The 25,706-nt window shown below is 39.0% G+C and overlaps 2 protein-coding genes across 2 annotated transcripts; one reads left to right on the top strand and one right to left on the bottom strand. All coding sequences in view use genetic code 11, as the record gives it.

Moving 5' to 3' along the window:
* Positions 1-503: 503 nt before the first annotated feature.
* On the top strand, positions 504-13,237 carry EGR_08080 (hypothetical protein; the record flags this gene model as incomplete). The annotated part of the gene is made up of 14 exons (XM_024497329.1): positions 504-520; positions 1,022-1,206; positions 1,242-1,507; positions 1,576-1,831; positions 1,870-2,042; positions 2,084-2,257; positions 2,298-2,384; positions 2,436-2,732; positions 4,622-4,701; positions 6,875-7,074; positions 8,168-8,361; positions 9,330-10,149; positions 11,415-11,777; positions 12,930-13,237. The coding sequence occupies 14 exons, from the start codon at positions 504-506 to the stop codon at positions 13,235-13,237; spliced, it is 3,420 nt and encodes a 1,139-aa protein (XP_024348267.1).
* Positions 13,238-14,557: 1,320 nt separating this feature from the next.
* EGR_08079 (Intraflagellar transport protein) lies at positions 14,558-23,498 on the bottom strand (the record flags this gene model as incomplete). Its single annotated transcript, XM_024497328.1, has 14 exons — positions 14,558-14,764; positions 15,708-15,925; positions 16,184-16,302; positions 16,793-16,908; positions 16,985-17,096; positions 17,775-18,087; positions 19,079-19,235; positions 20,197-20,383; positions 20,649-20,719; positions 20,923-21,154; positions 21,192-21,302; positions 21,379-21,629; positions 22,688-22,981; positions 23,361-23,498. The coding sequence occupies 14 exons, from the start codon at positions 23,496-23,498 to the stop codon at positions 14,558-14,560; spliced, it is 2,526 nt and encodes an 841-aa protein (XP_024348266.1).
* Between the last annotated feature and the right edge of the window lie 2,208 nt (positions 23,499-25,706).

Below are 25,706 nucleotides of genomic sequence, written 5' to 3'. Positions count from 1 at the left end.
AAGTGTACGAGGACCAGAAGAAATGAGGTCTTGTACTACATTACAGCAATAAATTCCGTTCAATTTGCAATAACATTTTCAAAGACCTTCCATGATTAATATTCCCTGCTTGTAAAGCTAATGATCCTACCATCGAAAATTTTTAAAACTAAATAAGGATCAAACACAACATTTGAGAAAATAATTAGGATACATCGAGCCAAGGTGCTCTGTAAATTTTAAGAACCACAAAGTGGGCAGATCGATTTCGGAAAACCTAAAAATTAGATCTTTTGCATAAATAAGGCTTATTGCCCTGAGGTGCACCTTTGAGAGAGTGAAATCTCTGCTTCAGACTCGTTTGTCTTCCTTAGTACCTAATTCCTTTCGAAACCTCCATTATTGATAATGAAAGAGCCTTTTTTGCCTAAATATAATTAATTAAGCTAAATTGTGCATTGTTTTGAGTTTCCACACCACTAAAATACCCAAACAAGATCTAAAGCGTGAATATGCGTTTGAAGATGCCTGGTAGTCTCAAGTTTGTGTGATTTCCGCTATGCTGCTGAGCCCTATCTTGTTGAAGGCGCAAAATTACAGCGTGTAAAGAATGCTTATCATGCTTAATACTTCCATAACTGAGAAATTAGCAACTGCGCAAATTGGAGAGTAACAGGCAGCGCCCCAATTTTTCCCTCAGGCTGTAAGAAGACACTTGAGCATTGGAGAAACTAATTGCTAACGCACAAATTCAAAGGTTTCTCGCTTAACACAATTTGGACTTTAAATACCATTACATATAGTGGGAAGAAACTTTTTGGGTTTATTGCTCTTTTTCTTCTTAGTTGGTTGAATTTTCAGGGCTTATGTTAGCAGCGACTTTCCAGAAGGCTTGCTTATACTGAAGATCCGTCATGTCTTATTAGATGGCAGCGTTGCAAACATGTATAACTAAGCTCTCGCAAATTTGGACAGGGGCTGTTATGCTTTTAACAATCGAGCTACAAGGTTCAGGGTCATTTTGACACTTTGTACCAATCAGGTTCACTCCTGGTGTACTTGTCGAAGCCTTGGGTCATTTTCACTCGGGCAATCTTGCAGCCACCCGAATGTCCGCGTCATCGTGTGGTTTGGGTGCTTCCAGAGAACAGCAACAGCAGGAGCTCAAAGTTCATATTGAAGTCCTCAAATCTTATTGGCATCGTTGTCTTATTAAGTCGAGTCAAAGTGCGTAAAACAAATATTCCTTAGTGGCCTTATAGGCGTTGGTGATGCATCTGAGATTTCATGCTACATCTTATTAATCGCCAAACTTTTGAAAAAAGACAAGTTTATCACGCAGTTGGAAGCAGGGTCGAAGGTCCATATTCTTTTCGAAACAGCTATTCAAATGCAGCTATTTGATCACATGTACGAACTGCTTGGACGATTTCACGGTGATAATCTGGAATCACTAAAAGAATCCTATCTCCAGTTCTATGATATACTACTTTCTCGTTCCTTTTGTCATTTATTTTTGAAGGAAAAGGTAACTCCATTGCATTGGATGATGAACTTTTTGTTCTAGATATTCTATGCTTGTCTTTCTCTTTGTAGTTCTTAGTTCCTATGATGCGGACGCTAAACTTGTGCAGCCATCACTCTTCGTTGAGAATTGAGAACTTGCTTCTTCAGACACTTCACACAATTTGTGTTGCACTCCATCATCAAGCACACTCATCTAGACCCCGTAATTGTGAATTCGAAAATGTGCCAGGCGAAATATTTTGGTCAATTTGCCTCAATCCCCGCAGTTTCGTTCAAAAACCGCATTTAAATAGTGGTGATGATTCAAATCCAATCTTAATAGAGAGTATGTTTGTTAATTTCCAAATTTTGCGTATCTGTTAGCGGAATGCTCACCTTGCGAAATGCAGTCTATTTGTGATCTGCTGGTAAATTATGCCCACCGTGACGGGAGTTTGTGTTGGTGGTCGCGCGACTCCTTGCTCCTGCTTGCAGCCTCTTCTACTACAAATCATAACGCTGGTTATTATATGGCTAAAAAGTCATACCTATGCGAAGTATTATTGACAATTTCCTTGCGTCTCACATACACTAATAGGTGCTGGTGATGGATATGGTTTTGCTCTTCAATAACATGCCACGGCAGCTTGTTAGCGGCAACTCTGCGGATGAATGGCCTTCTCTCGTTGCAGGATTCGAAGAACAAGTACTGCGAGACCATTCCGTGCAGAAATTTTTGGACCACTATGAATTTTGCTGCTCCATTTTGGATGTAGGCTTGCCGAAAATCGAGTTAACTGTTTACCATTTAGATGTCAAACCATATGGTAAAAGAGAATATGTTAAGCTGCCTCTACAGGGGATTTCTTTTACCTGTACTAGCTCCAGCAATTCAATCGGTAAGCAGGGGTAATCCGTTTGAGATATCTTCATTTTTCATCACTGGATAGGCATCGGAACCCGAAGTAGCGACAACCACTGTCTATTTTGATCGTATTCTGTGGAAGTCCAAAGGGAGTATCTTGCTGCCTTTCTTGTTGCGTTTTCTTTTCTCCGAACGAAATGTGCCTCATTCTGACAGTCTGACTCCCCAAACCTTCAGACACGATGTGATTCAAGCCCTGGAACAGTCGTTTCCGCTCTCTGAGGCCTTGTTTTATCGTGGGACAAGCACGTCGCCAAGTACCACAAACGCAAACACTTACATGGACGTGCTGCTGAAGCGCATTCACTGCTGCAATTCTTTGGTATGTGGATCATGTTGCGTGGAAAGGGTTTGAGGCAGAAAATACCAAGTCTGTTTTCCACTTTTTAAATCCAGGAGCAGTTTGTTATCACGAAAAACAGGCTGTATTTTTGTGATGCTTTCCGTGAAATAAGGCTTTGCAATTTGCTTATTGCTTCAAAGAGAGGTGTTGTTTGGAATAGAAACGCACTTCGTGTGTCAGGAGGTTTCTCGTCATTAGAAAAGGGTAATATTTGAAACTTATCTTGCCCTTGAGTAGAATTTTTCCCCATGTTCTACCTCCGTACTTAGTTATTTTTATTCAGTCAGCTCATCATTTATGCTAATTGACCGCTGGCTGCGCTCGGCTGATTGTTTAAACAAATCATAATGTAACGCATTTTATCGTTCTTTCCGCCGCAATCTTTGGCTACTGAGCTATCTGCATCGACATTTCATTTTCACCATTCTCTTAACTCCTACAAATTCGCTGACTAAATAGTGTCAACTTTTCATACAATTTGTATCTTCGATGAAATGTTCTTTTGACGTTTGATCCTTGTGATAAAGAATTTTTTGATGCAATCCATTCTATATGGCGGTGTTGAGACCTTTTGATAGCAGTGGGAATTATTATGATTCCGGCCTTGAAAGAGGGGTTCATTCGTTCAAGCATTTCTCGTGGATTGATTCACTTAGTTTAGGGATGTGAAGGTACTGTTTGCATACAAACTAGCCCATATTTGGATAATTGACACTTAGAACCGCCGTTTGAGGACTACGACTTCGTGATTACCTGCGTTTTTTCTTTTAAAATAATGGTTGTGTTTGAGAGCCTCCGCGAAGGCGCGTGCGGTATGTTCAGAAGCTCCCAGTTTTGGCGATCATCTAACGTTACGTGGCTTACGCCAAGTGTATTCCATTATGCTAGGTGACATTCTTTTGTGTTTAATTCTTATTGACTACGTAAGGCGTATATTGGCTCACTTAATGAAAAAAAGGGTAAAAGACTTGGCATTTTACTCAATATTCAGCTCCCTTTCTCGATTTTTGGTAAAATACTATCCATACCATGCAAAGTTTTACCTCTGCTATCAATGATGCAGGTAACATGATCATTTGAGTACGTTAAAGCAAGATTTAGCATTTGCTTCAAAGGGTCTAAAATGCTTTTTGCAATTTTGGTATCCAAACTATTGATTTGTGTACCTCCTTCGTCAACGTTTTCTGCAATAAATCCCTGTGCATTTGAGGCTGTCGTGTACGATTAAATCTCTTTAAGAAAACCTTTGGATGTATGGTTTAATTTATGCTACCGAAGTGATATTCCACTATTCGATTCAAATAAGTTGGCGTTTCAGTGTCGGAATATTCATCTGCCAAGTGACTTCAACCCCGTGAATCCCCTGTTGAGGCTTTCAACACGGCGACACTGCTAGTGGTGGCGTCCTTTTTTGCTTGTACATGTGTGTGGTTTCTGAACCTGCATAACCGAATTTTTTTTACCACGCTACTAGCATTAATCAAGAGGATAGAGTTCCGGGCACTAACTGATTGGCGACAACGCTTTGGAGTTGAAAAATAGCATGCGGTTTCTTCCCACTAACTATTGTAGCGAATTGACTCTATTAGTAGAGACTAGGGTTTTTTCCTAATCCCAAGATTTAATTGCGGTACTTTGTCATTTTGTTTTGTCCTGTGCCTTTATATGAACATTTGCTCAACAAATAAGTACTCCATTTCAAATTCTAGCTAAAAATAGTACATAGTTGTACCTGAAAAACATTATGGTAATGCTCGTTGTGCAAAGGCCGCAATTTCCCAAGTTGAGCGTTTTCATTTAATGAGCATTCGAGCAAGTGTCGTTCAATGTGGAACACTTAGATCCCTTGAGATGTTTATTTATTTCAGGTTGGTATTGCAACCCTTTCTCTGCTGAACACAATTGTTGATCTCCTATGCGAGGACGCTATTTTTGAGCTTGCACTAAAGTAAGTGTCATTCTCCTTTACGGCTCCCAGAAAGCCCACTGCTTCATTTGTCACACTTTGGTGTTTCCTATCATGTTATGTATTTTAACTGTAGTTTCCTATATTGGCGGTTGAATGGAAAACTTTGGTATTTAAGCCGCTGCGTTAGCTTAATTATCATGGGTGAGGTTGAATTGAACTTGCTTGTACAGCATGGCAATGGCAAGAGTCAATTCTGATGCTGTCATTTCGATATAGATTCTATCTCATAGCGAACATAGCTAAGATTGTGCATCTACTGCAATTGTTGTGAAGAATTCATGTTAAAACTGCTTTAATTTTATTCGATTTAATATTTTCTTTCAAGACGATTCAAAATGCATGGATGCATTGTTAGTACCATACGTTTCCATCAACCTTTGAAATTACTCATTTTCCAATATGTTTATTGTTAAAACTGCGCAAACTGGGGTACAGGAATCAGGCGCATTCAATTTATCAAATAATATGCAAGTTCAGTCATGGGCGCTTGACAGCTTAGTCACCCATAGATGGGAACGAACGCGCGAAACGTTCCTTACCCAGTGGTTAAATAGACAATGTTTGGTCAAGGAACAAGCTTTCTTTTGGTAAATTTCACAAATGTTTGATTAGGAGATGCGGAGAATTCTAAAACTTTCCCTACCTTTATATGCCGAAATAAATTATCAGATTGATGGTAGGAAGATTTAAAATGAGGCCAAAATTATAATAGGAGATTTGTATTAGCTGTTATGGAGTTATCATTGAAAATCTCAGCTGAACTGCGATACACGTTGTAAAATCGGTCCGAAATAGTGGAGATGTAGAATTTTTGCCATGAAAATGCACACACGCATGCATAGGCGGGATTGCGATTCACCTGTGCGCAGTCCCATTTGTGTGAATGCGCATGTCCCAGTTGCGAATTCCTCACTTCCTATGAAACTTTATAACAAGGCTAGGCTTTGCGGACCAGATTCGGTCAGCATAATTTTGTTTACACTTGAATGTTTTTCGATTATAAAATCCTGTGCTGTATGCATAAGCATCCATGAACCCTATTTTGTAATTGATTTTGTAGTACTGTTGTTCTCGGTTCACAGGTGCTAATAAAATGTTGCTAGGTTTGGATAAACCTACTTCCCGTTTTTCACTTGTTTCTTTAGGTGGATTAGTATAGGATTCTTATTTTTACCCAATTCCATTGTAAGTGGTGAATATTATTTGTGACCAGTCTTTTGGCGATTATTATTGGTCAAAGTCAAGGTCTTCCTTGATTCTTCGTCGAGGGGCAGTGTTTTGCATTATATTCATTATTTTGCGGTAATTGGCTAAAATTTTAGCAAATCGAGCAATTTGCCTGGTGCATAGCAGGTCTGCATTTTGCAAAACGTCGGTCCTGTCACCCGACAGAGCACTTGGTGTACCAAGGCGCTCCGAAGTGTGTGATATGAGTACTTTTGCGGAATTTTATTTTATTAACGCTTTGCTTCTGCTTAAGGGGCTATTGTTTACGCGATTGACGATACTTTTATCAATTTTTTACTGCGCCCACTTGAATTTTACTAATTTAGTAGATGCTTGTACAGCTTAGATGACGATAATATAGTGCATCATCGGTGGAATTTAGGAAATGTTAATGATAGATGGGCTGGTTCGTACTTCCGAATTGGTGTTTCGTGGGTGAGCTGGCTGTTCACATGATCTTATTCGCTTGAAGTCAATTGTTTGCTAAACCACGGATGCAAGCAGTCATTATCGTACAAAATTTGTATAGTCGCTGGCTATTTTGTTAACAATTCATTATTTTTAGTGGAGACCTTTTGTTTTTAATTTTCATTTAATAAATACGTATGAAAACAAACGAGATCTGACAGAACGGCACCCTTGGTAGAAGCCGAGTTCGAGTATGTGGCTTCGTAGTCCCACACAATTCATCCATTTATGAATGCTTCTACTGAAAACGAATATCAGCATGCATAAAATTAATAAGACCGCTTTTTGTCATTTTTGTGCGGAAAGTGGACTACTAATAAAGTTGTTTTCCGATCGAGCATCTAATATCATAATTTTTCCAAGTGCCCATCGCCGGTTTTATTTTTGTTTGAGGTATCGTTTTTCTTAAAAAATAATTTCTCAAAACAGCATCATTTGTTTCCTTTTTGACTCCCAGGCACCTCCTTCTAGGAACACAACCGGCGCTAGGCAAAACAGCTACGAACCCGTCTACCTTCTTCGCGTCCGCAGGTCAGTATTTGGCTCTCATTCCGCCATACTCTTCCTTTTCTATTAGTCGCTCCGATGAGAGCATTTCTGGCCCAGAAGGGAATAAGTGGCATGGTGGTCTAAATGGTGATCTCTCGTCTTTCCATGGTGAGTTTTGACCCTATTTATCTATTGGTTGCCCTATAGAACATGGATTTTAACTGGTGCTGGTTTTTACTCGTTTCCCATTTTATAAGTTTAATAAATAGGCTTATTTTTTTTTTATCATTTGAAAAATCACGAATTGTGATCATTGTATCGAAGATCCTTTTCTCCCCACCTGATTTAAACATGAAGCACTGACGAAAGGAAATCAGTACAATTTCTGGGGATGAGATAGAAAGCGAATAATTGCCATACACAATAGTACAATGGATCTAAACTATCGTCTCATAGTCACTTTAAAGGAGCCTCACAAAACTTCTGTCAGGGGTCTCACCTTGACTAGATTTTCCAAGAAAATAGAAGTCGGTTGATTATAACCTTCGATATGGAGACGAAATGACAAATTTGTCTTGCACTTTTATAAGCATAGAATCGTGGTAAGTTATGCGAATTGCCAAGATGCTTCTCCTTCTCGACATTACCGACAACTAGCCATGATTGCTTTGGATAAATCATTTTTTCAATTTAGAAAAGGATTACATTAACTTATTGTCAAACGAGGATGTTTTTCCTGAGCATGTGGTTGCTTCCTCAATGCAATTTGGAAGATTAGCAGTTATTCCTACATTGGTAGAACCGAAATCTCTATGCTATTATTTTAATCACTACTATCAGTCAAGGCTTACATATGCTTTTTATTATTTTTAAAAAAGAGATTTTATTGTGATCTAATACAAATCCATTGCTTTAAAATTCGCATACTCTGAGGGAAGTACCGCACATACGCAAAACTACAGGCCACAAGAGTTATATCATGTCATTCAGGGCCTGGAATTCTTTATCGGTGTATTGTTTTTGGGAAAATTAAGAAGAACAAATGCCAGCAAACCGCATCATCCCCCTTTAGTCAAAATCGTCAAAACTAACACAGGAATGATTGATTGTGACCATTCCCTAATGTGTGACTTTCGCTTCAAATGCCCTCTATTAAGCCGGTCGTCATATCAATGCGTAGATTAAGTACAAAGCACCCTTCACGTGAATGCATCCATTAGAACAAAGCTAATGTCTTATTGCCTTTATTCCTTTTTCCAAGTCAATGAGGCAGTTTTGGCACAGTTGGAGATGGAAGTAGAGGCAGGAGTGAATGGTGAGATGAGTGAATCGCGAAAATGGTATGAGAGAATGTCGGGCTGCCTCTGGGAGGCTCGAAAACTCATTGCGGAACGCAAGGCCGCCTGTGGTGACTGGCGTTTTCCCTATGACCTCGGAAATCCATCATCGTCAATGGTGCGTTGTGATTCTGACATGTGGTGAAAGTAATCAGCAATAAGTTGGACGGGTTCAAGATTACTTTAATTCGTTTCATGAACTGAAATTCCATTTAAATTCGAGCCACAATTGTGCCCCTTGCTTTGATGAAAAACTAATTGCAGTTTTTTTTGCCAACTTTGTTAAGACAAGCTACGCTTAAGTCAAAGTACACTTTATCGTTACAATGAAATGTGTTCCTGCGAAATCTTTTTCGTAGCAAATAATATGCACTTTCAATAGCCACTTATTGGAAAGAGGAAGCTCTCTTTAAAATATTTCAATTTTCTAGCCACTTTGCAGTATTCTCAATGAGCTAGTCTCTACGCGATTTTACTCATGTTAAATTAATAGAACCTGCAGTTTTTTGGGCATTTTGATAAACACCTCCTTTTGTTCAGTAAATGTGGTATTGTGTGATATTGATAGTTTTGTACTACATTAACATTGTTTTATCTTCGCTTATCCTAAGACTGACTTGGCTTTTACTTTTCTATGCTGCTTTCTGCGATGAAATTGCTGGTTCGGGTAGTAATATCCAGGTAGTGCATATCTTTTGTCGGTGGATCTAGGCGAAACTACTCATGATGAAGTTGGACATTGTGAATTTAGATTTACTCTGCGTATTATTTATTGCAGATTCTTTCGGAGCTTCACCGCCCTTAGGGAAAATTGTTTGATTTTTATTTGAACTTCGTACTGAATAAACGCCTATTTAGTTACGAAAGGATTACCTTTTATCCATTTTATCATTATTGTCATAAAACAGGACTCACCATGTTTTGACTGAAAATAACCAAAATATGTTTGGGTTTTGCAACCTTTTATAATGGGTCCAGTCAAAGTAGTACCGCTCTTCATTACATTGAAGTTCGTTCACAGTTTTATTTGCATTAGAATCACTATATCTACTTCACACTAGTACATTTTCCTAATTAATGTTTTAGGCATTGAATGCTCACATGAACGAAAATCCTCTGACACCTTTGCCTCAGGAGGGACTCCAAGCCTCAGACGACATATTTGAAGATTTCACTGGTGGGAATGCTGCTAAATTCTCCTCGAACAGCGATCGGAATCAGTGGGAGCTGGATGGCCTCAACCAGATAGTGATTGAAGAAGACAGCATTTTGGCCGATCTGGAGCGTTTCAGCGCCCTCCTGCGCGAGCCTTCGTGTTCCGCCTATAGAGCCAAGTCGATGCATACCCAAAAGACCGCCTTCAAGTTTCGACGTCATCACGAGGTGGCGCCTGACCCTGAGGAGATCAAACGTACTTCCTCGCTCTACAATATCACCTTCGTGGAAATGGACCCCGATGAAGTGACTGAAAGTGCTGATGTCGGCACATCTCCTTCTGCGGTGGGGATGTTTGGGAGAATGAGCCGGTCCACTATGATTCGTCAAGCCTCTGCGTCATCGACATCTTCAACATTGTCAAGATCTGTAGAGCTTAGCCTCACCGAGTCGTCGGAACAGCTGCCAGCGGGTGTGGAAGAGATTGACGGAGGTGATGTGTCTGAACTGATGCGATATCTCGACCGACTTCCTGGTGGTAATTCTGTTGATGGTAAATCGGTGGAGGCGAGATTTTCAGCCTGCATGCGCCAGTTTGGTGGGCAAAAGAGGGAGGATGAGGAGGAGCAGGACAAAGTAAGAAATCCTGTAAAGGTGAATGATTCAGGAATCGCCAGTGTTGAGTCGGCCCTAATGAATACTTCAACGGTTATTAAAAGTTCTTCAGTCAATTCGGCTCCCTTCTACTTGGGTAGTTGCGTCTTTGTTCTTGATCATTCACTTTTTGAAAATGTTACTATCTGCAAAAGCATTTGTTTGTTCAATATTTCCTCTACAACTTTTGGACTGTTGGTTTATTCGTTATGCTATATCGATTGCGGTCAAAATTTGTTTTCATCAGTTGAAATCCTCTTTCTGTTTTACGTAATTTAGATGTATTAAATTTACTTCGTTGCTTTTTGATATTTGATGTGGTTAAGGTTCTCCAATTTATCTAAAAATCATTTTTTCATTCTGATCAAATGTTCGTTTTCATAATAAAAGTTTATTTGCCTTAGATAATATGGTCGTTAATTTCTTGCCTTAGAATTCGAATATCGATGTTCGTGAAAAATTTTACGGCACTATTAGGAGTTAATGAAGCAATAAGAATTACTGAAACTGGATTTTCTCAATTTAACAAGGGCTATTTAACAATTAGGTTCATCAATGCTACCCATGTATACATTAATTTCCTTGATAATTTTAATGCGAAAAACTGTATTAAAACTTCATAAAAATATGCGCCTTTCACTGTTGAATACAGATACCACTAAATACGGGAAGTGATCTTAAGCTAACCAATTTGAATCGCACAACTTTGCAAGTTGTGAAAATATTTCAAATATTTGCTGAAAACTGTTTCTGGTAGGATATAACGGTAGTATTGCAGACTTTTCATACTCGTGCAAATTTCGAAATTATTTGAAATAATGTAAATGTTGTCAACCGTTTTAACTGAGGGCACACTGATATGAGAGTATTTTTAGGAAAACAATTTTTTCAAAGTTGAACACTTATGGTCGACTTAAACTTTTTCTTGTATTTTTCTTATTGAGATGGATTTGCTGTTTACATAATTTATATGGTTGAGATAAATGACCGTATCTGATACACGTTGAAATAGCCATTTTATGATTTCCCTTTTGGTCCGATGATAGTGTTAATCATGACATTAGAACTGCAGAAAGTTTTAGATATCCTGAAGGCCACTTATAGACTCTAAATTCTAATCAATGTACCTTTTCTATCCCGCTCTTTTCGATAAAAACTATGAAGCTTGCTACAGACCACCTTCCTCCTCAGTAACCCTCTAGGAGTTTGCATGGGGCCTGTGATGCGGCTGTCCAATCGGAGGTTCTTTCAGTTCTCGATTCTTTTCAATTTTAGCTATTTCCTAACACCTGTGATGTGTTTGTCCCGACTATACCTTCTAAGTTTGAATAATCTTTTTTTGTCGTTGTATAACCCTGTTAGGCCCTCTCCTGACTTCCCTGATGCAATTAGTCTCATGTATGCCCATGAATCACCTCTATGCCAACCTTCAATTGACTCGACTAGTCACCCACTTGTTGGCATTGCCGCTCCCCCTGGTGCGCCTGCAACTGCTTCCGCTTACTGCACAGGAAGGCACGAGCCTTGACGGCCGGTGGCTCTACACAACCCTGATGGCGGTGCGTCAGTGGTTTGACTGCTTTATCAACCTTCACTTCTCTTCTCCTCTCACCACTACTCTCAGTAGTGGAATCCCCTTCGTCGGTTTTCTTGACGCTCTCAGAGAGGCAGTTTTCCAGCCTCCAAGGCGCTCACTTATTGAGTCCCACGTGCTCAGCTCACCTGGTGAGTTTGTTTTTCGTTTAAGGCCCTTGTATGAGTAGCAGCAGTCATTGGTTTTCTTCTTCACACAATCTATTATTGTCATAAGCCTTTGGTAAAAACCCATCTGTGTGAGTGCGTTCTTGCTAACCTACTGTCTAAAACCGTGGTTTAAATTCATTTACATGCGGTGAGTAAAATCTCTTGATGCCTTGGATGTCTGTGACCCCAGAAAGCTTTCTTGTTTCGATTCTTTGGGAGCTTTCTACAGCTGATTTCCGGAGATTATAACGCGGTCGTTGCCAGTGCTTATGGACCAAGTTTAAGGAACGGAAGTAATTATTTTATTTCCCAATCATTGAGGTAGTCATGTGATAATCGTGCATCATTTGAAAACAAGTTTTTTCACAGATCAATGTCTGTTTAGCCAGCGGTTGCATGATGTTCGCTTGTGGGTACACTTTCCAGATTGTTGGATCATTTATTTAACAACGCGTGGTCAAGCAGACCCTATGAAATAACGATTCCTGAAGCTTCAAATTTGGCCCTCGTAGATGTAATCAGGAAGTGAATTTCATCTTTCTAAATGTTTCCACAAGAACTGAGCGCTGTTTGGGCATGGCTTCTTAAGTAGTGCGCGACCGCATTGCTAACCGCTTTCTTCCCATCCCACTCCGGTAAAAGCCCGTTAACCTTCACGAATAGGTCTAGATGAAGCATCTACTCCAAAATTTTACATATTTTAAAGGGAAATTTGGGCAACAAGAATCGTGATAATGTAAATGTGAAGGTCGTTCCTTTGATCGGACACTAGCTTTATCTAGAGTTTCAAAAAGCGCTTTAGTTCGTTTGACATTCCGATTGATCGCAGCAATTTTTTAATTCATAGTGAAGTTTTTTTCTTTTTTTAAGTGCCTGGTGTGGTATACATTCTAAAGCTAAAACGTTGCCCGAGGAAAATATTTCTGGCTGAGAAATTGGTGCCTTAAATGGTGATTGAGGTCATTCTGAAGATACTCTTAAAACAATGTTTTAATGAATGAAAATAGATCTTTTACGACTTGAAATAAATGTGTGGCTGTAACGTCTGATTCTGTTTTTTTAGAATTTGGTAAATTAACCCCGGAGTCCACTTTGATTGGCTACCTGTCTAATCCATCTGTGGTCCCTTCACAGCCACCCAGTCACCAAGACGCATGTTCTGGTTGCTCTCTCGTCTCCGCTTGAACTCCTTTTCCTCCTCCTCCACCCCTTCGCCTTCAACAAGCTTGTCGGCGGTTGTCAGTACGAACGAGTTTTCTGACTGGCGAACACAAGCCATGGAACGCTTGGGTGGGGTTGCATGCGGCAAGGCACCCGGCACAGGCCCCCTAAAAGCCGTTAAAGACGCAAAGTCACGGGGTGTTCTAATGGCTCTCTTCGTCTTTGAGGAGTTCTGCCGAGAATTGGCCGCCCTCTGTCTGGAACATAGCGTCGCACTATAGCCCACTACTCCCGTTCATCTCTAAAACTCCGGCTGTGAATATCTAGAGAGCACCTATGATTTCACATTCGCTTTTTTGCTTTTTCTTCCTGACGGTCTTTCAAGTTCTTTTAATGGTCGGTGTATAGCACTTTGTCTTCATCCCTTTTTAAAGTTGTGGTTCTTTTCTTTACTTCCTCGTCTAAGAAGTTTTTTTTTCGAACTATAAAATCTCTTATTAACAACCAGTTTGAAATCGTGGTATATTCAATGGCAAAGTGTAAACTCAGTGATAATTTCTAATAATTTGTTATTCCGACGCGTGAACGAGGGCGCAGTGGTTGTGCTGGTTGATTTAACGACTTGTGTGTCAGCTCTTTATTAATGTGGACTCGCCTTCGGGGGCCGCGTCTCAATTTACGTCCGAGTATTTGATCGTGATCGTGATTGGGTCACATTATACCCATTTGTTTATGCAGCGACGTCACTTTCCACGAATTCCTAGGAAACGGAACGTAAACGGTCAAAAGGAGCAGGGTTTTTTCCGCAATTGAACGGCATGGGAATGTGGAGTTCAGCAGGTGGTGTCATCTTAGGGAGGGGGGGGGGGAGTGCTGTGGCGCTTGTGAATTGTTGTCTGCTAGTCCGTGACAGTTTTAGGTCGCAGTGCGCAATGACACGATGATAAGGAGAAACCGTTATTTCAGTTGTTTAAAAAAATAAGTATCTGACTTCCAGATCACCGCACATTTGCAAAAAGAAAAGGGACGCTGATTTGTAAATTACCACCAGAAGGAGCAAGCAGTCGTAGTACGCCTGAGTAAATAAGAGTGAGAGCGTACTATTTTAAGAGCCCATGCAAAAATAAGATGCGTTTATAGAAGTATTTCGTTCTAACTTACGAAAAATACAGTAGGAGGAAACTAGGTTACATTTCAAGTGAATGAATGTAGTAGCGAACACATCGCTGCCAAGCTGTACAGAAAAACGACAGAGTCAAATGATTACAAAAGTTCTGATTAATTTTTATCGGATAAAACATTACCCTATTTATGAGAGGGAATTCGGGCTAAGTTCTTACTTGTCTACCTTAGCTAAACCCTGGTAAAGAGTGGGTAGACAGCAACGGCCCCATTTCTTCATAGGCATTTAAAATTTTTATTGATTAGTGCTGATGTCAGTGGTTAAAAATTAAAAACGTGAACTAATTACCAAGCTTCTCCAAATGCGTGACATAATTTTATAATCGCTCTCAATATCACAGTGAACGTGAAAATGATAATGCCAGTTAAATTTATTAATCAAGTAACACCCCGCGTCACTTTGACCAATTCAATTCATTTCAATCAGGCAGCAGATTATCAACAGCATAGTCGTCAGCGAATTCTTTCGGAACGGAACGGCGTGTTTTCACCGTAGTACGTGGTCGCTCCACGGAGGGCCCCAGGGGGTCTACGTAGGCCACTTCCATGGGATTCAGGGTGCTAGAGCGGTACTGCTGACGTGAATCTTCATGTCCATCTTCGTCCTCTGCGTCGGTGTCGGGCAGCTGAAGCGACGACGAGGACGCTGCTGGCGGCAGTCCATTGGTTAGACGAGATGGGACGTGGCTGGAAGATCTTGTATAACTGCCTTGCATTCGGCGTCTTGTGGTTGCGCTGCTATCACGACTGCCTATAACTAAGCACTCTTCAGCCAGCACCATCTACACAACTGTCAGCATTCCAAATCTGCTATTTTTCTTATTTGGTTAGCTAGTTTAAAGTTGTGGTCTAAGCACTTCCATCCAACTCCCTCTTACGAACGTTCAGAATTTGTTTATTTCCCAAAATTGGCAAGATTTTACAAATCGTGAATAGTTTTGATTTTATGGTGGATTTATTAGTGGACGGAAAAGGATGTTGAGACATCGCATTTTTCTTTAAGAATTGCAGAAAATGTTAACTAAGCAAATGACGCTTCAGTCTTTTTAAAGTTGTTAATTTGAGAGGGCTCCAAAGACCTGTCATTTTAAATAAGCGGCTAAATAACTTTTCTGAAAGTACTCATGCCGATTGCCATGAAATGAGAACATTGTCTAGTAGCCGAAAAAATATCGTGGGATGTTCGCCCATGCTTTAATATTCGCTAGGAGCTATGGAAATTCAGAAAGTTTCATGACTTAAAAAAACAAAGTAGCTATTCATTTCAATAAGTTCAAATGTAGAGTGGTTTTCCAGTCGACATCGATAATTTTTGTGAAACAATATTTTTTGGTATTAATAATTCATCTTCACAGTTCAACAGAAAAATGAATATTCCAATTCTAAAGTACCATAACGGGGCAGAAAAACGAATCTAATAATTTCGAGAACCATTTGCTCACCATTCATTACTTTCTGAGGCCAAAACTTCATCGGAATACTTTTAAAATAAAGTCCTTCTTCTTAAGTAATAATTAGACAAATTTAAAACTGACCGCAATGAAGTCAATTAAGCTTTACGCTCATAACCTTTGGTAGGAACGACAGTGATTTACCTCCACTTATGCTGTCAAGGCTCTCGCTTGGCTGCCCAAAAGCACCAATGTTAAAGGGTTGACGGCTAGAGGCAGAAATCACTCGTTGTTCACGGGCCTCTCGAATTTTCTCCGCTTTCTTCAACCGAGAGAGGTATTCGTCTGTTTCGGGCAGTCCCATATCTTTGTGTAGTCTAACGAGAAACTGAAGACCTATAAGCCGCGTAATGCAATTTGACGGCGAGTTAAAATCATGAAGTATTCCAATGGACAATGCATAATTGTAATATCAACTTGTGAAGATTTAGATGGAATTTTCTATACTATAAATGGACAAAAACAATCTTACATTGTAAGCAATTTCAGGTATTAGCTTTACAAAATCCACTTATGCAAGCCAATTTCACTTAATTATCCTTGTTAATTTTGATTTTCAATGTCCCTATACTATTAAGAGGGTGTCGGACTCACATTCAATATTTTCTGGAAATTTACTGTGAATTTTCTTGTACATCTCGAGAGCTTGTTGGTAGTTTCCACTTTTTCGATGGCAGGAGGCAATCATCAGTTGCCACTTTATTTGGTTCGGTCTAAAATGTAGAAGTAAGGCTAAATGCTTAACTTCGGTAAAAAGCAAAATCTTCACAAAAATACGGCGGAAAAAGGCTTATTGTAGTTCCTTCACTATGCACTACTAAGTGTTTGCTTGATCAAAGTCAAAATTTTAACGATGCATTAAGGTGTTAAAAAACTAGGTCCTAATATTTTTAGGTAATTTTAGAAGGAAACGATTATTTCAAGTTTAAGTCTTACATAAGTAGATTTCTTTAACAATTAATGCAGACTAAGAATGTCCACTTCAAAATACCAAAAAAGTGCCTCTCTTTTCCTAAAATAATTAAAGCTATGACCGCAAAAGATTATCATAAAGATCTACCTATGAGTAAAAATATTGAAATTCAAAACTTTTTAAAGTTGAAATCAAGACCCAACAATTGGGACAATTACCTGACAAATTAGCATTCATACGACAGTATGTAAAATTTTATAACTGTCAAAATATGTGATGATTTTACTCACTGCATCAACGCGGCACGTTCAAAGTAGCCGATGGATTTTTCGCAAAACTGAGACTCAACGTAGTAGGCACCAAGCCATTCAATCACTTCGAAGTTGCAAGGATAATACTTAAACGACTGAAATTTATGAAAACGACAGCATTAGCTCGTTCTGGGACGTAATTTGTGTAAACAAATTGCAATTGACGCTCACGTCGTAGTAATAAGAGAAGGCCTGGGATTTATCCCCGATTCGCTCAAAACAGTCGCCACAGTGTTGCAAAAGAAAGGGATCTGATGGGATAAGTCCGTGAAGTTGAAGGAACCTGCAAAGGGTAGGCACCCATAAAAGCTTTATTTCATTTCAAAAAATGGGTCGCCTAAAATTATTTAAACAAAGCGATACAATGGCACGAATTTGGCGGGAGAAAGCCTGGAGATAATGGTCCCAGCAAAGGATTTGAGAATATAAAGAATCATCCACAAAAGGAATTGAATTTTATTTGTAAACTAACTCCTGACTAAACGAAAAGGATAAGCTAAGATTTACCAAAAAAACTACGTAATACCCATTGAGTATAAATGTAGTTTGCAAAAAACGAGAGAGCGGTTTAGGGAAAAGATGATTTGCGCAATTACCCAAATTTTTTGGATGATTTCTTACATATAAGTGAATAAGTCAAATAAGTGAGCAAAACACTATTCCTAATGTGCCCTTTGTAATCCACATGTCACAAAAAGAAAAAAGTATAGTACTCAACAAATAAAATATTAAAACGAGTGTTTAAATGAAAATTTTCATATAATGCAAACAATTATTTTAGTTTCAGCTATAAGCACTCTTGCACAATTGATGGAGAAGCTTTCGCCCGCATATATCTGAAAGAGGATGACCTCCCCTCTTTCACACCCTAGAGGTACACAGTAAGGCGCATGTAGGAAATTGTTGCAATCCCTATGCAGCAAGAGACATTACAATAGGTCACGACAAAAGGCTAACCTACCAGTCTTGGGACTGCGATAGATCCCCCATCCGCTCGTAGATATCCATCATCTGGTACATCACCAAAACATTGTTGGGAAGCATTGAGTGTATCTTGTAGAAGGCATCCAAAGCCTCCTCCAGTCTGTCAAGTTGTTTGGCCACTAGACCAAAATTGTATAGTGCCTCCACACAAGTCGGATCGTCCTGTAGGGCTTCACGGTAGCAGTCGCGTGCCCTGTCCAATTGCCCCTGCTTGAATAAGATGTTCCCCTTATTCACCAGAGCTGCAGCGCAAAAGGGCATCGTTTGGGGTATTTCAGTCTTAGCAAAATCTGGACACCAAACATCCGATCTGCCTTGTGTTAGGACGAGGAGCCTATTAAGAGGGTTTATATTTTTAAAGATTTGAGTGCTCAGTGAATTTACTTTTCAGAAACCTGAAGCATCCAGAATCGATTTATGCACTTACGTTTCATAACCGTTTTAAATTTTTTGTAACTCTTGTGTATCTACTAGGAACAAATCTTATTTAAAATAATTTTCCTACCTAGGTCGTCAAAACAGTTGGCAAGGGCTTAAAATCGCACTTTCTATTGAATGCGATGCAGCGATTCAAATTAACTATAATAATGAAAACTTTTATAAACCTAAATGACCTAAACAGATAACTTGAAAAAATGGTTCAAAAGGCATAAATTAGTAAGTTGGCATCTTTGAGACTTCCTATATGAGGAGATGATTTCAATTCAAGTCAACTAAGGTCGCTTTAAATGATGCCTGGGTTTTAGGTATACTTTACAAGATCTGACAGAACCACAACATAGTAATATTATTCTGATGAAATACTAATCTTTATCCTTGCAAAATTAAATGAACCAAAGAAAATGGATTTTGACGTCCAAACGATCTGGAGTAAGTTTATTTCACCAACTGGACTTTTCCACCCAAAGGGTCGTTGGAATTAGTTAAGGGAAGCAAACGCAAAGCAGTACCGATGAAAAACATCCACTTTGCAAAAAATGCTGGTAATTATATGATTGCTTGAGGTACGTTATGATAGTAACGACAGACTCGAGGTTTGAAGCTGCAAGCGTAGCAGAGCGTACACTATCATGGACGTTTTTTATATAAAGCGTAAGAATCTGCTGGAAAATCTTAAGATGAAAATATCAATAAAAATTGACTGGGACTCGGAATGGCTTTGCCTTTCTCATGAATACCTTCGTGTAAACATCAAGAATTGTATTGGCGGATGGTTGAGAGAAATGTCGAAGACTTATGCATTTCTTATTAGCGGTGCTAGTGTGTGGGTGGGCTCATTACCAGCAGGACTGTAGCGGTCAGCAGCCAGCGCCTGATTGGCATACCGGTCGGCTTGTGCGAAGTCACCCTCAAGGAAGTAAAGGAAGGAGAGGTTTGTTGCAGCTGTGCAAGCTGTTCGGGTGTCCTTGTTTTCAAATGACTTCAACGTCTCTATGGCCTTATAGAAGATAAAGAAAACCACTTATGCAACATCAAATACAATGCATGAGGCTGTGTTTGTAATGATACTGTAACTAAAAGGAATAACTCACCTTAAAGTGTAAAGATTTGTCGCCCTCCTAGAATGGAAAATAAAGCATTACCACGTAGAACTTGCTTCCGTTCTGACACCACAGAATTAGTATTTTTGTGCCCTAAGAGCATAACATGTATTTTACTATTTCAATTCAGCATGCAGTCATTTTCCGATAGTGTTTTGAATTCATAGTGGAAAAAATAGAAAACCCTACATTAATGAGAAATTTGCAACTTGTAAACGCAGACGACTAAATTTATGGCTTTTGGAAACACATGGTTGCGAGAGGAGGCATTCATTTGGGACCAAATAACAAGTTCATAACGCTGATAAGAAAGTATTCGGCGAATTTTGAATTTTGTATTTTAACAGATCTAGAATTCACACATCAGAGTCATTGCAGCTTTGGAATTTTGCCCTTGAAAACGTATTGAGCTAAGCGATTTCTTAGCAGAGGCCTCAGCTCTCAAATATTTTGAACATTTAAACAAATGTTTTTGTGCCTTAGATGCACCATGAGTACATCAAAATGGAGACTTTGATTTGCACAAACAATGAAATCCCAAATTGACACTGTAAGTCCTGTTCTGATTAAGGAGATTAGAAAAGGCATTTACTGTTTTAGCTTCAAATTCATAAAACGCAAGCACATTTCCATGATCAGTCGATCGAAAACTCAAGCGCTTACAGTAGCTTAGGCAGGATATTATTGTTTTCCATTTCTTTAAGCAGCACAACCACGGGAACTAGTGCAAATATATGATTGCGATACACTTTCCTGCTATAATTAAAGCCGTTAAATTGCCTTTCAGCCTCTCGCTAGCAGAACAGATTAAAACGAAATTTAAATTCAATTCAATACGAAATGTAGACAAATTCAAACCGGATGAAAGTCACGTTGTCTGAGATACATCAACGCCTTGTCGATTTCCAGGTCATTAGGAAGTTCACGATACGCAGAGTTCTTGGTTTGTTCAATGCACCATGTATAGCCCAAGTTGAAGTTTGCTTCTATAGCTGGAGCAATTATTTTGGCGACCATTTTAATAACAGATTCTGCGTGTGCCTTCCTACAGTTAAACACATTTACTGAATGCGTTTAAGTGAAAAGCTCAGAGATAGTGCCGATATTTCCAAAGCCACGTAATTTGCAGAGAATAAGTTGGTGAAGCAGCTCATATGGTCATAACCCTAACAGTTTACGAGAGGCTTTCAATAAAGAATGCCCTTCCCGGAAAACTAAGTGTTATTAAGCTGTGTACATTTGGACGCCCACTTCTGCTGGCATTGACCACAAGTTCAAAAATGTAGATACAAATCATCAATATCACAAACCTATTTTTCTCGTACTGCCGCAGGTCATCGTTCTTTATGACTTCTAGTATGTTGTCATATTGTTTGTCATCCTGAAAGGAACAAAATATACAATCGCAGTCATTTTTTAATAAAATATCACCAAACATACACACATAAGTCAAATTTGCCGGTTTCAGTTTTGAAGTACCCAGTAACACAATACTACAGTCTTGAAACAAAACAAGGGGCCAAATCATAACCTTAGTTGCCTTATCGCATTATGATACGGAAAAAGAAATTCAGGTATGCTCACAGTCTGTGAAAGATAGCGCTCCTCGTCATCAAGGTGTGAGTCGACTTTAAGAAGCCGTTGGAATGTGTACTTCATATTGTTCTTATCGCCAATCTTAAAGTAGCAGAGAATCAAATTCAGAGCTGCCTTTATTCCCGCATCCTCCTGCATTATGTGCTCAAAAGCAGTGATGGCATCGTTGTACTGGCGTAGTTTCACAAAGGCTATTCCAATATTTTGCATGATCTTTATCCTACAAATTCAACATTACTAATGCAAAATTGTCTTACCGCATTGACTTATGAGTTTTGGGTACCTGATCCAGGCCCATACGATACATTTTGATGGCTTTTGTATAGTTTTTCTGGCGAAAGTAAATATTTCCCATGTTAACCTTGAGTCTTCCTATAAGAGGAGAGAGGACGGATGAGAAGTGAACCAACTGTTCAAAGGGGAATCATGCCTGCATGTGAGAACATCTTGTTGCGAACAATGGCTTGGTAAGTGTTCAGAGCCTCGTGGTTCAAATCTGCCAGCTCATAGCAGTTGGCAAGGTTAAAGAGGATGGAGTAGGTCAGGTCGAGATTAATTTGATCCGCTACTCCAAGCTGCTCACGTTGGCGTACTAGGACGCGCTCCTTGCGACCGGCCTCCTTGGCCTTTTCAAGGGCCACGCTTATATTCCCGCTAGCTGCCGCTAAACAGCTCTCTTCAAACAGCTGCGTCACCTGTTTATTTATGAAAGAGGTTATTTTCATTTGATATGAACTCCACGGCTATGCTACAAGAAGCACAGAGCTCAAAATAAAAAGATAGAACAAAAGAGAAATGCAGGTTGTTTTAAAACTCCTAACTATATTTTACTTACTAGTAAATAATCGACTACATTTCGGGAGACAGAATCGTTCGGTCGCTGTGTGGCTTTAAGTGAACGTAAACAATAACAATGCTCAATAAAAGTGCCAAGATGACTCTTTAAGACAGGCTACATCATTAACATCCGAAGAATATAAAGCATCAAAAAAGTTAAACCTAAAATCATCATAATTTCAGCCCCTGCGTTATTGGTTTCTTATCAATCTACATTAAAATACAGTGACAAAGCAGGATTATTAGAGCATTATCAAATTCTTGGGAAACACTGAGATTATTTCAATAATTATCAAACACTGAGATTAAAAACAGGTCCATATTCCACAATAATATTTTTAAAAGCATTATTAAGTCCTTAAAGAAATACAATATTAAAGTCGATAGCAATACTCATAAAATTTCAAAACGCGGACGAGTTACATGTGCCAAAAGGGATAGCTGATTACGATGTACCTGAAATATTTTGTATTTGAGTTATAAAGCAAGTTAACTTTCTGCCATACAAAACTAGAATGCCTGTGCAAATTTGTCCAGCAGAACAAAGTGATGCGTTACCATATACTGCGCTTTCCAGTTATCTCCTTGCCATATCTGAGTTAGCAAATTTGCACACTCAAATAAGTAAATACCATGAGCACATTAAGTGAACTTTCTTAGCATAAGCAAGGTTGCGACACTTATTCCAAAAATATCGCCCGAAAATTTCATTAATTAGGAGAACTTTGCTCGCAAAGCTGAAATGCTCTAGCCAGAAATAAATTATTCAAAAATTTAGTCATCTGAATACTGAAAGCATAGCAATAAAATCCTTATTTGTGCATTTCAAAACTACTTGACTGCAATGACCTCCCACTTTTGTATCCATCTCGAATTTTTTAAAAATATTTTGCGATGTATAACAGAAAAATTTCACCTTTTTCTCCATTTCTTGCATCTGGGTTTCAGGGGAGTCTTCGGGTTTCTGTTCAAGTGGGGGAGCGGCTATGTCGATGGATCCGGGTTCAGTAGTAGAATGATTGACCGTGGAGGCATCCACACTGAACTTTCCAAAAGCCGTACTACGTCGCAGATTGGATGAAAAACCGGCGGCCCGAACGGAGGTCATTGGACGATAAGTACCGAAACCAGAAGACTCAGTGGTTGAGAGATAGCGGTCACTGCCGATAGCAGCGCCCATCCTCATGTGTCCTCCAGAATTCTCAAAGCACTGTGAGCATTAAAATGACGAGCATAGAGGCAAATAACAGTTACGTAAATAAAATATGGAGTTTGGTTTACCACAGAAATTGCTATTATTGTGTTCCAAATAGCAAAAACGGGAAGTAAGATGTTAGGATATAGTAACAGAAAGCCTACAGCCATGTTAAAAAAATTAAAGTAAGTGGGTGCTCAGAGCTTGTTGTATTGGGGCTATTTCAATGCAGCAAATGCAAAAAAAACATTTCAGTAAACGTCTACATTAGACCAAGTCAAGTGCTACCTTAAGTTTACCACAAATCTATAAAACAAAACATCTCTTAGAGTAAAAGGGTAAAACTGCTGAGTAAAATAAAATGACGTTTGTGTCAGTCATCTCCCCTGCTTACCGTAGGTCTCCTTCCCTTACTAGCGGTTTTCAAGGCAGTTTGGATGTTTTGATCTGAGAAAATATTTCCAGCGTCAAATGACGGCGGAACAGCATCGAAACCCTCATATATGTCATCTATATTTGTTGAATCACGCATAACTCCCCTCCTAACAACCCCTTCGAATCGCAAAGTGTCTCATTAGCGTGAATGAGTCCCCATTGGTTTATTAAAACCAACTATAAGGATGACTGGTTTCATTCTATTATTATAGATTGCTTCGATTTAGACGGAATATGACTTCCTAAATATAGCCATGTAGGATATTTTAATTTCAATACAACCTTATTAGGACGGGTTATTTCGCAAAAAGACAACTTTTTAAATTATGTAATTGTTAATGAACTACCTTAGGACGTCTTATGTATTCTACAAAATTTTCCAGTCATCAAAAGTACCTTGTCAGATATTTTATATTTTAAATTCACTAGTCTTGTCTTGGAAGTGCATTTTTAGTTAGGGGTGTGCTACGATTTCTAGGTTTGCCACAATAATCTTGGTATTACCATAACTCACCCTTTGCGCTCTTGTGCTGATGTTTCTAATTTATCTTGTTTTTGGACCTACCAACTGTTTCAATTAGGCTAGGAAGTTACATTAGACCAGATATTACTGGGATTTCTCCATTTATTATCGTAGTTGTTGACTGCCACAGGTGGTTGGCACTATTAGCACCATATCCACATCTTAGAATTCATGTTGGGCCTGCCTGATTTGACTATGTTATATTACCCAGTGCTCTGGAGTGTTCTATATCTTACCTGAACTCGTAGTAAGTCATACCAGTTTGGGAGAAAGCTTATCACTAATGCACATAAGGGCAGAAAGGCTAAAGGTACGGTCGAATTGCCCTGAGTCCCAACTAACGTACACCCAGCAGGAACTGTTGAGCTCATATATGTAAAAATCCACTTGTACAAAAGACCAGATCACTACACTCATTCAACTGTAATCCTGTGATAATGCATAATTTCGTTTTTTTTTTTTACAAAGATGATGATGCATAATGGTACATTCAAACGACTCCTTCAAAGTATAATTACCATAGGAGTATTGTACTTGTCACTTCACCGAGTAGTACTTAAACTTCTAAGCATCCGGTTTGATACTGACCCCTTCTATAACCGTCGCTGAATGATAATATTAAATTAGCGAAGAAATAAATCACGTTACTTTTATCAATTCTCCAGGGTATTATATTATCAGACACTAATTATTAAAATGGAATTAACAAAGGCACGTTACCGTATTGTAGCGTCCCGGGACTCCCTGAAGACGAAAGAAGACACAATACTCGGGCAGAATACATATTCAGCGCAGAGAAGGTGTCTGGGCTATTGGCATGACCCAAAAGGCTAGCCCACCCAGCGAGGTACAAGGGGGCTAATTCAAAGTCCAAAAGTGGCGCCTCACTGATGCCGTGGGATAAACCACTATCGTATTACAGTATAACTCAAAACTTGTAACTGCTTGTGGCTTTTTGTTTGTACTATGAACAGCACCATACATGTGAGCAGGAGTTTAGTATTTGGCTTTTAAATATACAATTTATTAAATTGACTTGTTGATTTAGTTTTTCGAGAAGAAGAAGGAATGAGAGAGTATAGTCTTGACTGGAGGCTCATACCGCCTAATGGAAGTACTATTTATGGTGACTGGAAGGCTCTATTACACAAAGAAATTTTAACAATAATATGACCACTCTACTTGGGCATATTCTAAGTTGGTTTTTTTATAACGGATTTTATTTTCCTTTTTTGCTAATTTAGATTGTGATTAAGAAAGCATAAAGTTTGTTCAAAACTAGTAAACACTCCACCTGTATTTACAGAAGAAATTCCTTTATAAGACTGGCAGCGCTTCATCATCAACCATAAAATTGGCAAGAGAAATCACGATGCGTGAGAGGAACGAAGAGAAAATTCACTCGAATTACTTATGAACGTGCCATCACGAAAACAAATGAGAAAGGTGGTTTTGGAGCAATGAGAGGAGTGAAACAAATGGTAATTGTTCCGCGGAACCAGGTGGAATAAATTCAGAATAATAGCAGAAATGAGCCAAAAATGTTCGTCTTTAAATCACAACATTTATCGTCTTTTTAAAATCAAATAACTGATCTTTTACTTCAAACTATTTGCAGAAAAATATGGACATAAAATTAACATCATGACTTTCTACAACTGTTTGTTTCACGGAAGACTTGAGATATTTTGAAGTTGATTTGACAGTTGTACAGATTAACTTTTGTTCTTTGTCCACCTAATTGCGCTTCATATTTCAGGCATACCAAGTATCTCAATGATT

Source organism: Echinococcus granulosus (assembly GCF_000524195.1).
Source record: "Echinococcus granulosus chromosome Unknown EG_S00095, whole genome shotgun sequence".
NCBI classification, from domain to species: Eukaryota; Metazoa; Platyhelminthes; class Cestoda; order Cyclophyllidea; family Taeniidae; genus Echinococcus; species Echinococcus granulosus.
This window is presented reverse-complemented; position numbering and strand designations above follow the sequence as displayed.